This window comes from Sylvia atricapilla, chromosome 3, assembly GCF_009819655.1.
Source record: "Sylvia atricapilla isolate bSylAtr1 chromosome 3, bSylAtr1.pri, whole genome shotgun sequence".
Lineage (NCBI taxonomy): Eukaryota > Metazoa > Chordata > Aves > Passeriformes > Sylviidae > Sylvia > Sylvia atricapilla.
In genome coordinates, this window is record NC_089142.1 from 51,208,611 (window position 1) to 51,224,725 (window position 16,115).

Consider the following 16,115-nt stretch of genomic DNA (forward strand, 5'->3'; position numbering starts at 1 on the left):
TTTCTTTATTAATATATTGAAAGCAGTTATTACTCAGACATCGTTTCCATTTCTAGATACAACACAGGCTAGAACTCAGTGGTTTTAAAGATATTTGGTTTTTTTTCTGGATTTAATGATGAATTCACCAATTTCTGGCAGATTTTAAAATTTCTGAATTACCCTGGAGTAATTTAAGTGTATTTACCCAGACACAGTAACTGTTTTGTCTGAAAGTGATTGAAGCTTTGACTGAGTTCTTATACTTATTTTTCTTATAAAAATGCAAGCTGTGTTGAAACAAGATGAAATGCATACTCATCCCATGTGCCAGGTACTCAGTGATAACTGTTCATATGCATGTGCTATGCTGAAGTGAAAATCACCTCATGTAGACAGCAAAGCGTCTGGCATCCACTGAGTTGATACTGTCTTTACCCATCTCACCATAAATTGTCCATCTGTTCATAGCTTGAGAAGAAGATACTGTTTTAAAATATTTAAGAACTATATAAAGTGATGTTTCTCTCTCAGGCCTGCCTAAGAGATATTTTCTCTCCCCTTTTCAGTCTTTTTGATTTGAGAATTTCTCTTATCCATGTCAAGTGAAATCTAACTCATGTTAAGAAACCACAATTAAAAGAGCCAGTATAGTGAGCATCAGAGAGGAGCATTTAGTCTTTAAATTTGCTGGAGCATCTGTTACTTAGAATGAGTTTCATTCAGTAGCAGGAAAAACCTTCCCTGCCCTTTTCCTCCTCTTGTCCACATTTTAATGAACAGGTTTGGAGAAGTAACCTCTTATTCAATTATATTCACATATTCTATCACTAATGAGCAAGAATGATGTTACAGTTGAACTCCCTCATAACCTGCCTATCCCTTTTGCCTTAATGTGTAAGACATAGCTGTTGACCTACTACGAAAAAATTTATTCACTAGATAACCCCCCAAAAGTTTACAGTATTTTTCTCTTTATTATTAGCAATGCCTAAATGAGAATAAACAAAGAGATTTTCTAGAAGGAAAGTATGCAAACTCTAATACATTCGCACTATATGGACTATTAACCTCATGTTCTGGATTCTGCTATGACAGGGTTAATTTTTACAGTAGCCTGAAGGGAGCAGAACCAGGACCCAGAGATAATTCTCTACCTCCTCAGGCCATTTTCTGGGGATGAAGATAGAGATGGATTCCAGGTTGGGTAAGTGGTGGACAGAGAGGTTGTTTATTAACTAGGGTTTCCACAGTCAGCATTTGTTTATGTGTTGCTTGTTTTTGTCTTATACACTCTGCCATTATTATCACTGCTGCTATTGTTCATTATCTTATGCATTGCTGTTTCCAGAAAATTGTACTTCAACCCATGATCTGTACTTTTTGGGTCTCCAATTCTCCTCTTCTTCCTGTCACAGTTGAGGAGTGAGGGGAAAGTGAATGAGCAGTGTGTGATTTGGACTGTTCCAGTGGGAGAACTGAATTGAGGAATTCCATTCCTAAACCACAACAGTCCTCTCTCTGTAAAGTCACTTGGTAGAGGTGGCAAGAGTGTGATAATGTTCCTGAGCAAGTTCTCTTTGGCTGTGTGTGGAACCTGGTCCAGTGCAATTGGGGCCATAAATCCAGAAGGACTGTGACACACTTGAGAGGTGAGCTTGTGCGAACCTCATGAAGTTCAACAAGGCCAAGTACAAGGCCCTGAACCTGGACTGGGACAATCCCAAGCACAAATACAGACTGGGCAGAGAATGGATTGAGAATAGCCCAAAGGAGAAACATTTGGGGATGTTGGTGGACAAGAAGCTCAGCATGGCCCAGCTATGTACATTCACAGCCCAGAAAGCCAACCAAGTTCTGGGCTGCATCAAAAACAGTTGGACCAGCAGGGCAGGAGGGGAAATTCAGTCCTGGTCTGCTCTGGTGGTGGGACCCTTCCTGGAGTACTATGTTCAGTTCTGGGGCCCAAAACTTGAGAAGGACATGAAAGTTCCAGTGAGTCAAAAGGAGGACATGAATATGATCAGAAGGCTGGAGCACCTACGCCATGCAGACAATATGAGACAGTTGGGGTTTTTGGTCTGGAAAAGAGAATGTTTTGGGGGAGACCCTTTAAAGGCCTCCCAATAAGTGAATGGAGCCTGAGAAAGATAAAGACTCTTTACAAGAACATGTTGTGACTGAACACGAGGGCAAGGACTTCAAACTGAAATGGAGTAAGTTTAGATTAGATATTAGGAAGAATTTTTTTGTTGTTGTTGTTGTGAGAGTAGTGAGGCTCTGGAATAGGTTGCCCAGAGAAAGTGTGGATGACTCATCCTTGGAAGTGTTCAAAGTCAGGTTGGATTGGGCTTTAAGAAACTTGGTGTTTGATGTGTCCCTGTCCATGCCAGGAAGGGTAGAACTAGATGACCCCTAAACTATCCTATGAGTCAATAAGAAAATGGCAATAAAACAGCGTAAGCCTGATTCTGCCAGCTCTTTGGAAGCACATTGTCCCAGTCAGAGAGAATCTTTATTCTGATCTAAAATAATATGTGAAATAATAATACTGTACATCAAGAATTTTGATTTATTGCATAATCATGCAAAAATAAAAAGTTAGACTCATTTCTTGGCCCCTCACTTCAAGGCAGACACTGAAGTGAACACTCTGTGTCCAGAGTGTGTCCAGCAGTGGAGCTGATGAAGTGTCTGGGACACAACTCCTTAGAGAGCAGGTGGGGGATCTGGGGATGTTTAACCTGGATAAAAGGAGCCTCAGAAGACACCTTACTGCTCCCTGCTGCTCCTGGCTCAAAGGAGGGTATAGCCAGGTAGGGGTTCATCTCTTCTCCCAGGCAACCAGCAACAGGACTAGAGGACTTAGCCTCAGACTGTACCAGGGGAGGTTCAGGTTGGACATCAGGAGGAATTCTTCACAGGAAGGGTTACTAAGCATTGGAATTACTTCCCAGGGTGTTGGAGTCACCATCCCTGGAGTTGTTCAAGAAACAACTGGACATGGCACTCAGTGCCATGGTCTAGTTGACAACGTGGTGTTCTGTCTAAGGTTGAATTCAATAATCTTGGAGGTCTTTTCCAGCATAAATGAGTCTGTGATTTTGTGATTCAGAGGACTTTTCAGGATGCTGTTATGGGTGTATTAGAATGCAGCAGTCCCTACCTTTAGGAAAAACCTGAAGTATCTGTAGACACACTTTCATTTAAAAACCTGTTTTCACTACCCAGACTGTATTTCTACGTACATATGCAGGTGCAACTTATACAGCTTGAATATTTTCCTATCAAGCTATACACGAGGATAACTTTAGACTTTGTAGTTTGCTATAAAACATACCTCATCTCCAAATAACCTACTTTTTGTAATTAAAATTTTAACTCCTTCTTTTTCTAAATTGGTGATCATTCACGTAATGTATGTTACCTCTGTTCTTTTCCCCTTATTTTATAATGTCTATTGAAGAATATTTACAGAGAAGTGCTGACTCAAAATGGGAATTTTATACCTGCTGTTATGACTCAGTCTTGGTTATATATGTGTCATTATCTTAGTCTGACTTTTAAAGCTCTGGTATTTTCTTGAAGTATTTCTTACCAACAATGTGAAGCAATGATGTTCTGTAATAGATAGGTCATTTGAACAGGCTGATATGGAAATTTTTGTATATCAAATATATCTACCTTATATTTTAGTTCTCTATTAGTCAGGATTTTATATTATAATTCTACATTGAACTTGTGTGAATTTTGTTTTCACATTTCAGAAAAGTATTTATCATTTCTCAAATATACATATCAACAAATGAGTTACACTGAGACCACTTCTGTTACTGCAGTTTACACCGGATTTCAAAGATTTCTGTAAAGTAGCAAGTGCTAGTCTAAACACCACTATTCCTCAAGGCATTTTCGGTTGGCTAGTTTAACTTGAGATGTCCTCTGAGAAAGCACCCCATGTACTCTCAGTTGGCTAAAAAAACAAAGTGCTCATAAAGGTGACCTCCTGCTCACACTTGGTTACAGGGCAATGGCCACAAAATTTCTGGAATACTTTTCCTCTGAGAGGCTTTTCTCAAACTGTCTGCCTGATGTATGTGACATGTCACTTATCATTGTTAAGAAAGAGAGGGTCAGTGATGCGCAGCATCCCACATGAATGCTTAAAGCCACTTTACACGTTGGGGTTACACTTTTCTGACAAAATGTCAATGTCTTGTCATGCATATTCAGTGTCACTGAGTTAGTTGTACTTGCTTTTGGAAATGTTGCACTTGTTTGAATCCTAGAAGATGAGAAATAACATATCTGTCACATGAAACAGAAAAGACAAAAACAACTTTTAAAAACCTGTAGCCACTGAGCTGAACTGCCTCCAAAGGAAGATTATATAAGATTCCCTGTGGCATGAAATTTGATGACTAGCAAATTACTGAATCTTATTGTTGACACAAAAATGATGTCACTATGCACGAGTATGCAGCCTGAGATCTTTCCACTCAAGCTCAACTTTTTTACTCAACTTTTCCATTGCAGTCTTGTTTCAGGGGCCTTGAAGGATCTGTAGCCCTGCTCACTGGGCAGACTTAAGATACACAAGACTTAGGAGGCAGCTGGCCTAATTTTGTTTGACAGAATCTAATCCAAATATTTTAAGTTCTTATAGAGTCAGCTAGAGTCAAAGCGAAATGCTGTCTCAGGTGTGGGATATAATTTGTTCTCAGTGACCTCTACAAGGCACTAAGTACATCCACAGGTGACATACAGGGTTGTGTGCAAGCTGATGAAGGTGGTGCAAACCCAGGGCAATCAAACTCCACTAGATTATGGCATTGCTCATCCAAATATCCTACTGTAAGTATAAAACAAATCAATTCTACTTCAGACTTCACCCAGGCTTCTTTAACAATCATGAGTGTCTCTAATGTGACCTTAAACTGCAGTAGAGTTAAACTGAGCATACTTCACACTAAACATTCAAATTTTCATTCTTGTGTTTTGACAAGCAGGAAACTGTAAGACTGTAAGACAACACAACAACATAAATTTCTATGTTTCTTACAGTGTTTTAATTGGTAGGTTAAAAAATTAGGCCATAGAAAAAATCTACATGAAATGAAAGTTCATTTCTGAACATAGCTCATACTTTCTACTATTATACAATAAGAAAAATCTTGCACATGTTCTATCAGCTACTACAGGAAGAAGGCTTCATTTTACTATAAAGAAAAAAAGAGATACTAGAGTTAATCACCTCTGGATAGTAACCTTCCTTTTCAAGTATACCAAGTATAAACCACTGCATGTGCAGCCAGTGGAATTCTACAGTGTTTTGATTAAACATGTCCTTTCTTGAAATAATTCAGTTTTGGAACTTTAAACAAGCTGCTATTCACCAGTTGTTTAACTGTCTGATCAAACTGAGTTAATGAAGTCCTTTTTAAATATTTATTCTTTGTATAGTTGGGTGGGTGTTTGACACTTAACTGAAGCTAATTAATTAGCATTGCAATTAAAACACTTTTACAAACACATATTTCTTCTTTATAATTTTTTATCTTTTGACATAATAAGGTTTTATTTTCATTATCATTTAATTTTAAATAAATCAATCTTCCAACCAGAAATATTTAGGAGAAGAATTAGAGAAGAAACTCAATGATAAGGTCAAGAGTCTAATTAGACTTAAGGGTCTAATTAATGGTTAACTGCTCATTAAGCTACGTTTCATAGACATTTTTGCAAGAATCCTACAGGAAGACCACAGGCCTTGCTTGCTTCAAGCTTAAAATAAAAAATCAAGTACTATTAAACCAATAATCAATATACAAAAAGCTGCCCACACCTAGAATCATAGAATTAAAGTTTCAAAAGACCAAGTCCAAGTGTCAGCCTAGCATCACCATCATTTTTGACTGCTAAACCTTGTCCTCAAATGCCATATCCATAAAGTTTTTAATACTTCCACGGAAGATGACTTCACCACTTCTCTGGATGGCCTCTTTCAACACTTACCAACTCTACTCCTTGTTGACTAAAGTAAACTAAATGGAATAGTACAAAAATGTGTCCCTATTTTTCTAATGTCCTGGACCTCGAACTGACAAATCCGGTTCATTTACTATGACTACTACAAGGAGTTTCAGACTATTTAAGCCCTAGAAATAGAAACATGAAATGGTTTGGGTTGGAAGGAACCTTAAAGACAACCTAGCTCCAGTCCCCCTCCCATGGTGGCCAGGCTACATTTGACTAGGCCACATTACTCAGAGCCCTGTCTGACCTGGCCTTGAACACTTCCAAGTGTTCAAGGCCAGGTGATGGATCCGAGTGATGGATCCACAGCATCTCTGCACAACCTGCTCATCACCCTCACAGTAAAACACTCTCCCCATACCTAATCTAAACCTACTCTCTTTCAGTTTGAAGCCATCCCCCTTGTCCTGTCACTACATGCTCTTGTAAATAGTCTCACTCCATCTCCCTTGAGGACTCCTTTCAGGTACTGGAAGGCCACAATTAGGTCACACCAAAGCCATCTCTTCTTCAGGCTGAACAAACCCAGTTTTCTTACCATTTCCTCATAGGGGAGGTTCTCCATCCCTCTAATTATCTTGGTGGCCTCCTCTGGATTTATTCCAGCAGATCCATGTTCTTTTTGTGCCGGGGACCCCAGAGCTGGATGAAGCACTGCAGGTGGGGTCTCACCAGAGCAGAGCAGAGGGAAAGAATTTCCTCTTGTGAACCTGCTGGCCACACTGCCACTGATGCAGCCCAGGATACAATTGTCTACAGGGCTCTCTTGTCTACAGAGCATACTGATGGGTCATGTCCAGCCTCTCATTCACCAGCACCCCCAAGCCCTTCTTCACACAGCTACTCTCAAGAGCACCTTTTACTGGTAGCACTTAAGCCTTTACTTTGATTCAGAATGATATAACTATACAAAGTAGTAGCTGATTTCTGCTATCCTGCTATACAGCAGGTGAAGTAGCTGCACTTAAAAACTTGCAACTCTTGTCTTCCATAATTTTGTCAGAGAAAATATTGCCTCAATATTTCTAGTATTCCCCAGGGAAACTCTGAAGATAGGAAGCAGTATTATTCAATTATCTGAAACAGTTTGCAAAACTGACTGGAAGATTTTAAGACTAACTACTACACTCCCATGACTTAAATAACTGTTATTAGATAACAAGTTATTACATTTTTTATCCATGTTAAATTATTTACACATTTAACTTAAATGGCTTTTTTACAATGAAAAAGTAACATTTAATCCATTTGCAAATAAGATAAAAGCAAAACTAAGTTTTGTTTGAATTTATTTGGTATGAATAAATAAACCTGAACATAGCTGGTTAATTATACAGTGCCTAAAAATGCCTAGTATTTGAGATGTACTATAAATTGTAATTGATTTTTATTTGATGGCTGGTGCTGATATTTCAATACAAGAAGAGAGAGAAAAGTACAACTAAATAATATAGAAGAAGTAAAAAGCAATCCGAAATGACTAATTTAAATAGAAATAATGAGATAAAATCAAGAAAAAGGAAAATAAGTCCTTTTGACTTTAGTCTAAAAAATACCACAGCTACAACTTGCTTGTATAGCCTCATATGCACCTGTCACTTGTTCAGCCTGGTAAAAAGAATGTCCAGCAGCAAAGGATGCCATTCAAGGATATTTAGGAATAGCTACCCAAAGAAACTAGGATTTAATTTGTGACTCCCTGCACAACAGATTTATTTTCTCAACTAAAAATTATGTTAAGGAGCAGTTCAACTTTGGATTGTTACCTTTTTCCTTAGGATTAGTTGAAGCCTTAATTTCTTTTCGTTTTGAAGAGTCTGAAAAAGATACAGAAAATGAAAGTAGAAAGTTAGCAACATAAATGTACACTGTGCTCATTGGTACTGTAACAAATGTGCATAACATCTGATCAACCAAATGTGTAAAAGAGATGTGTTGAGTTAGAATTTCCATTTAATTCAATAAAAGGCACAAACTAAAGTTGAAAACAAACCAAAAATATTTCCCACTAAATTTCCTGGCAAAGTTTCTGCAGGTCAAACCATGCACTCATTCCTGTGCAGTCTGTTTCAGCCTGTCATGTACATTCAGTAGCAGCTCTGTTACCAACTCAGTCAGAACAGACTGGCACTCCGACTGCAATACTGGCTGTGCAGGTCAGACAGCAGTTAAAGAACACCACAATAAGAGAGGTTATGACTTTATTATTCCTGAATCTTGTCAGACACTGCTCCTTTCAATATTTCAGATCTATTAAATGAGAAGAATCTAGGTTTAGTCTCTTTTCACCAACAGCCTGTAATTCAAAATATATCAAAACTGCACTGAGATTCCAGCAGAAGACTTGTTATTTGCCAGCCAGATAATGATAAGACATTACCCTTTTCCTTTAAGGTTGCTGGAGACTTCACATCTTTTCTTTTACCAGTCTCTAGAAAGAAACATTTAACATTTATCACAAGTCAGGTTAGGGAAATAAGATGACAGTTGAAAAGAAAGGAAGTCAAACAATTTGATATGTGGAGAGTAAGAGAGATGTGATAATTAAATGGATTTAACAACATGGAAATAAAGAACAGGACAAAAATCAAGGTCATCCATTCATCTTTCTAGTCTTGGATATGCAAAATAATAAGCCTTCAATATGTCATTAGTTTCTTTGCATTTTGAGGAAAATGTGGAGCCCTCTCTCAAGCAGGCAATGAAAAATCACTCACAAAGAAGAAAGAAAATTCTATAGAGCAGGTGGCATCAATGACTTTTTCTTTTGCTGAACCCCCAAAAATATTAATCTACATTGATACTATTGAACTATCAGGAATAATGGTCTTGACAGCAAGAGGCTGCTGACAAAGCTAAGAGGGAGATTTTTTTATTTAGGAGTGACAAAAGGACTCATTCACGACTCCCAGATTCTTTTAATATCAAAGAGGCCATTTGGGTATTACCTGTGAACGGAATTTCACTTCCTGCATATATATAGCCTTTTAAAATGACAGGCACACCAGCTATAAAAGAAGAGCAGTGCTCATCCTTCAAATGTACATTCACATATTTTATGTCAAAATGAATAGTCCAGGGAGTTAATTGTGTCTTTAATTTTTTTTTTCTTCAGTATATGACAAAGTATTAAAGGAGAGGGCAAAAATACCTGATACTGTAGTTCTCTCTTTCCAGTGACTGAAAGAAGCCAAGTTAACTGACAGAAGGCAGAAGCCAAGGCCAAAACCAACCAACCAACGAACCAACCAACCAACCCTCCCAAAAGCCCCCCCAGAAAATTCAGGAGTTAGGTAACTACAAATAAAGGAAAACTATGATCTTCTTTTGACACCCAGGTGAGACACAGGGACAACAACAGAGGTACAAAGGAGAATTCTCAGCCATAAGTGGTGTCCTGTCTTCATTTCCTACAGATTTCACAAGGAATAATACATTCCTTGCAGAGGTGTATATCTATTCAGCATCCATAATCTGGACTGCTTAAAATACCTCCAGCTTCAAAAAACAATGGCATTTTGCAACAATTTGGACTTCAGGTGTGCTGTTCCAGCTCAGGAACCAGGCAGAGTTCTGGTAGCTTTTGCTGTTTTGTTTAAATTTTTCAGCTGTTTCCATACTCTCCAGAGAGTGATACACATCACATTACAACAAATAGGGTTTTCTTCAAATAGATGCCATCAAGCAACCCATGACCCCTGTGTGAACAGTTAGCAGTAGTCTTGCAACTGAAGGGATTAGGAACAGAGATGTATGTGCCCATGCTGCCAATAAACTAAGAAAAAAATCTTGACATATCTGCCACCCTCAAATACCTGGATTTGTCAGTAGCCTCAGCCATTTTCGTTCTCAGACACCCACATTCCTGAGCTGTAGCCAGATGGACTAGACTTAGTCTAGTTCCCTTCAGTAACGTTCCCACTATGGGATTTAGACAACCCATTTTTGATAGAATAACATCCAAAAGTGGTATATAAATAAATTTTAGCATTTTGCCCAAGACGCTAATTCAAATATCCACATTTAAAAAAACCACGGATGATTTCTAGGGATCCTACTGGGATCTGTACATCACAAATATTATGAAAAACAATATAATGGCTAAAATAATCTAAACAGGAACAAGGAAGTGTTTGATTTTCCACACTTCTATATTCCTACTCAAGAGCTCTTTCTACACTGAAAAACTGTTCTGATATTCAGGTCTGGATTTCTTACTTCTTTACTTACCTTTTTCTCTTAAGCTCTCTGGATTCTTGGGGTTTTTTCTTTTCAGGGAATCTGTAGGGACATAATTATATTTCTGAGACTTAGAAGACAGGAGTACCCTCCTACATTTAAAAGAAAGCTCAAGAAATATTTAAAAACCAAGACTAAAATTGTAAACATAAATAGATGACAGCTTGGCCTCTCTTTACATCCTCTCTAGAGATTGTCTCGTATTTTTAAGGTGCAATAATGTAAGCAGCAAAAGCAAGAATAGAAATTGCTTTCAGTGACTGTCTCTAGAGAGCACATAGATGAGAGAAATTCAAAAGGAGAAGGGGAAAATGAAAGCAATGACACAGAATAAGAAATCCTTTGGGTTTTATCCAAAGCTTCATGAAGACAGTTTCTGCTTTCTCTGTCTGAAGAATATATCTTTTGCCTCAGTCCTTCAGGGAATATGTATTCAGGGTCAGCAAGCACCGAAAAAGCATACATCATGTTGTGTAAACAACTAATGTCTAAATATTTTTCAAGCAACAATCTCTTGACATCTTTTGTGCATTTATCAGGGAAATTAGGAGAAAATAGCTTTTTCCAAAATGAGGAAATAATCTGATAGGCTTATGAATGTATGTGGTTTGAGTGAGAGAATATCACATGCTACAGAATGGTAAATAAACTCAGCTGCATTCCATCTGACAGGATATAGCACCTAAGCATCTCGAAAAAAAAAAAAAAAGCCATTTATTCCAAATTAAACCAAACCCTCAGTAAAAGAGAAAAAGCTAAAAGAAGATCCTTTGCAAAATAATTTTAACTCTGAACATCCTCCTGGCTGCCATGGTACCAGGAAGCAATCCCACTTATCCATCTGGATTTAAGTGTAAGTTGTAACAGAAGAAATTAACTTCCAGGGTGGCTGGAGCTGTCAAAGAAATTACAGTGTAAGGGGATGGGTTATGAAATTAGGAGCCTGATCTTCACAGCAGCAGGTGGACTCCTCTTCAGGGGGCTGATAGAAAACCTCCAGTGTGAAGTCTGAAACCCTTTGAAGTAGCCTCTATGAAGACTATATAAAAAGGCTTGATGCAAGAGCTGCCCCACTTGACCACTTTACCCTGGGCACACTGGTGATCTTGGTGATCAGCAGCCATTCTTGCAGCCACAGCCAAAAATCTTTGGCCTTGTGGGTTTTGTGCCGTATGCCCATGCTGGCTTTGTACCATCCACGTGGCATATCTCCCTCAGATTTCCTATGATATGTAGCTCCCAAGGAAGGTTGAGCACATTTGAATTATAACTTTTGGACGCAACTCTTAGTGCAGGACACTTTCCATGGTGCACCAAGTCCCCCATCCTCTTAGCCAAGGGTACAGAGATCACTAGTCCTGCTTTTCTTCCAGGATACAGGTTTTCATTTTCAAAAACTTTAACAGGTACTCACTGAGGACTTTTCAAACTTCTGCTGTCAACTGACCACTTTATTGCTGGTCTCAGAAGGGGAAAAACATCAAGCTGGCTTAAAGTCAGCTTTTACCATTTCCTCCCACATTCTACTCCAGAGGTGAAGCTGGGTCAGGTTAGGAAGATGGTGTAAAATGATGAAGAAGCAGCACCAGCAGTGTGTGATATCCTCAGGATAAAGATATAGTTCTCACACAAGTGACAATGACAAAAAGATAAATGGAAATAGACAGAAATGTGAACTGCAACTGCTCACAATATCACCCCATTTTAAGGGAAAAAATTATGTTACGAGTTAAGATAAAAAACGCCACAGGCAAGATATTATTTCATGTTACTTTTGTTTAAAAGGAAACACGAATATTACATAGCAAGTGCAAATCAGCTCATTTGTTTGTTCAATGACAGTATACTATAACATATACGGCAACAAAGAAATACATATTACTGACTTATTTCCCCTATCAATCTGTACATAAAAATAAATAAGTTGATTATTCACACATGGCTGACATAAGAAAATATTCAAATATTCATCCCCAAACATGTCAAAAGCAAAGAAGAAAAAAGAGCATTTGTTTGAAAATAAATCATGGAACATAGGGTGAGCATGAATTTATATTATCTATACAGGACAAATGCTGTCAATTTTATAACTCATCACATTGCAAATACTTTAAAAAAGTTCAATGATGAATTATAAATGAAATATATGAACTCGTAGTGCCACTGTTACACCCTTTGTATGAATGAACTTCTACTCTGGTTAGTTGGATAAGGTACCTACACAAAAACCACGTGGCAAATTATACCTTAGAGTTTCATTGACCTCAAGCTACTTGAATCTGCTTATGTCAACAGAAAATCAGTTTTTATATTGGTGAGTACAAATGGGCTTCTTTACTCTACTGCAGGGAAGAGCTGAAAATCCAGTTATAAATTCAGACCATCTTCAGATGTCCTTTATCACTAAGAAGTGGAAAACATCCAGTATTCTCTTTAATTACTCTCAATAAAATTAGGCTCCAAGACTGAAGACATTTTATTCACCTCATAAAATAGATAAAGTAACTTTGTAGGGTTATGGTCTATAAAGTATCCCAGCAACAACTCCAGAGTCAGGGATTTATTTTTCCTTTCTCTGCTTTAAATAAAATCACTGTGCTTCAATTTATGAAAAATAGCCTGCTTTAGGATAAAGCTTTTGGTCTGGACATTCTCCTTGTTCATTCATACTTAGTCCATCCTTGAATGGGAATGAGGTGTGATGATAACTCTTTTATTGCATAAAGTGTCAGACACACATTAATCACCACAAGTACTTAACACTTCACCTGGAAGTGTTGCTTTATTTAGTTTACATGAATAGTAACAAACTCCCAAGATACATAATTAGGAAGTATATTCAGTCTTAAAAATCCTTACTTTCCTGTGTCACTTGATATATTTGTATTTTCCAGGAAGATTCACTTTAAGAAAAAAAAGGCAAAACACCAAGTTGCAAAAAGTAAAAAAAGTCTCCAGTGATCTGGTCAATAACCTTTACAGAGGGTCACTCATGAAGATTGAAGAGGTGATGGAGAGGGGAAGGAGTGACACACAAATAGGCTTTGATTAATTTATGAACTACAGTTTGGGCAGATATAACTGAAATGGGGAGAAATAATGCTAAATATATGTTTATGTAGCAGAATAACCCATAATGCAATAAGAAAATAAACAGCTAAGAAAGGCACCAAGATTTCTAGAGATTTCTCCCCACGGGTTTATAAGTTCTCCCTATAGTCTTTGATCCTGATATATTTTCAACTGAGCTCTACAGCACCTTCATTTTTAGGCAGAGGCACAGAACTGTGGCAGTTTGATGCCTATCATGGGAAACAGTGATGGCTGCATCAGCAAGAGCACTCAGGGTCTGAGGGACAGGCTCAGCTGGGCTGGACATCAGCGCTACCGCAGGGGCTCAGGAGCCTGTGATGTCTTTAGAGATATTTTCAGCAGCAAGTTTTTAGCTGTATTGACATTTAAAAGAAATTTCCTGCTTGCTGTTTTCTGAAGGATTGTTATGTTAGAAGGACCTGTAATTACTAATTATTAATAACTTAGTAATTGAAGTTGTTGGCATGTTAAACATGAGCACAGGAGACAAAAAGCAGTGCTGTGGCCACTCTCAACAAAGGACACATTGTGGAAACTTTTTCGGGGCTGGCAAACCACTGTTCATTTACTCTGAAGAAACTCTTACCAAGGCAAAAAAAGTTTTGGGTCTTCTCTCTTTTTTTGTCCTCTCCCTGCATCCCTGTAATCCTTTGAAAGGAGCAGCAGGCTGAACACATATGCACCATGCAGGGAAAGAGAGGGCAGAGTTGTCACTCAAAAGCTTCTTCTAATTTTCCAGCAAACACCATCAGGCAGACATGATTATAGGCAGTCTGTGGAGAGGGCCACAGGACTCCATAGGGTTTGAATATGCAGTTCTGGTCCAGATAACTAAGCTCATGTAAATGCAGCATGTGTACATCAGGAGTAGAACACACACAGACGGATAATATATGCACCATAAAATTTGCAGATTGCCACAATTTAATTTAAACTTTGGAATAAAGTCAGTGAATGAACATAGCTTCTAGGATTTTGAAAATATGTCTAGCAATAAATTATTCCTCCTTTGCTTTATATGTTTTTGTCATCTTTCATTGTCAGCTTGAATTGACCTCTTTATTCAGTTCTTTCTTTGAAATTGCATAGAATGACTATAACTTGAAATAGTTATAGCCTAAAGTCTATATATTGAAGTCCATATCTATCTATATATAGCTAGAAACTGAAAATAGTAATAGACCACAACTTAGAATAAATATTAATTTGACTATATATATGGTAGATCTTTTTATTCCGGAAATGTTAAATAAGACTTATCCGTAAGTAACTTCTTCCAAATAAAGTTGTTGCTAGAAAGGAGGGAAGAAATAAGATGTGTAAAAAGCATCCAATAAAACAATTGATGAAAGGAAATTTAACTGAGTTAACCATCTTCTGTGATCTAATTGCCAAAAAAAAAAAAAAAAAGAAAAGGAATATAGGAAAGATTCAGACCACCTCTCATGTTGCAGATGGTTGACTGGGTGACACAGTGGGGTTTTAGCTATAACTTTTACAGAGTGCAGAAAGCATGTTTCTCACTCATGTGCTCATAAACCTTACTTTCTTCCTTTTATGTTCACACATTTGTACAATGATTTTATTCAGAATTTCTTAACTGGTCCCTATTAAAGGCTCAGCATTGTTCAGGCCTTCTTTTCAAGGGTCTTGACTCTTACACAGAGTGGTTTATGATATTCATTTAATTAATTCTGAGAACTCTGAATTTTAATTGTCTCAATATATTCTATATATATTCCCCCCCCCCGCCCCCCGCCTTTTTAATGCTGTTGATCTTGTCGAATATTTTAACTAACTAAATTTTGATTAGTTAAGATTTATGAGAAATACTGATAAAAATTGCTTAAAAATTAGCATCTTCATTCTACTTTGTGTCGTTTTAGCAAGTCCTATATTTTATTATGTAGTCTTACCTTTTTCTTTTAAAGATGTAGGATTCTTTCCTTCCTTTTCTTTAGCACGTTCTGTAAAAAATAATTTATTAATCTTCAAGCTAGTGTGTTAAACAGTTAACATCGAATGCCTCTAGGATAATGATTGATTGAATAATTGGTGGTTTCTAACTGACACAAGATACCAATTGAATCTGTAGCACAAAACTAATTTTCATCAGTTTTAGCATGCTCACAAAGTCAAACCACAAATTTTCTTAAATTTGATGAAAGAACAAATATCACTCAAAACTTATTTCACTTTGCAGCTAGTAGAAAACGTTAAGAAGTGTTCCTAAATTTTGAGTTTAGCCATCTAAATTTTCATAACTAGTGTAAACAATGCTCTCTTTGCATCTCTAATTCAGGTGCTAATGCCAATTGGCATTTCCAATTAAGTATAATAGCAAATTTACTGAAATAGTATTATGGTTACAAATTCCTAACTAATTTATACTTTAAAAACAGAAATAGAAATGCATTCCAAGTGGGGTTTTGTTGATGGCCAAGTTATACACCAATTATTTGCATATATATACACTTATACATGCATATAAGAGTTATATACAAATTCATCCTGCCATGTTACCTTTATCTTTTGTGCCAGCTGGAGGTTTCAATTCTTTCTCTTTTCCAGGATCTGTAAAAGAAGTAGTCACACCAATAAAGTGACAGAAACCACAACCGAGTGAAACAATGAGATTTAACCAGAGGAGAGAAGGAAGCATATAGATCATGGAAGAGACTAAAAGACATTGGAAGACATGGTTAAAAATTGGGAGGTTTGTACAAAATTCATCGGATATCATTCAGAAAGTTCAGTCCACAAAATGT

The 16,115-nt window shown here is 37.3% G+C and overlaps 1 protein-coding gene across 1 annotated transcript in view; it reads right to left on the reverse strand.

The window, feature by feature from the left end:
* The window catches only part of TRDN (triadin), a gene marked incomplete at its 5' end in the record, with an annotated part of 223,267 nt that overhangs the window by 47,352 nt on the left and 159,800 nt on the right, over window positions 1-16,115 (reverse strand). The window contains 5 exon segments of the mRNA XM_066315329.1: window positions 7,782-7,832; window positions 8,396-8,446; window positions 10,246-10,296; window positions 15,264-15,314; window positions 15,871-15,921. Coding sequence (XP_066171426.1) covers window positions 7,782-7,832; window positions 8,396-8,446; window positions 10,246-10,296; window positions 15,264-15,314; window positions 15,871-15,921 — 255 coding nt within the window.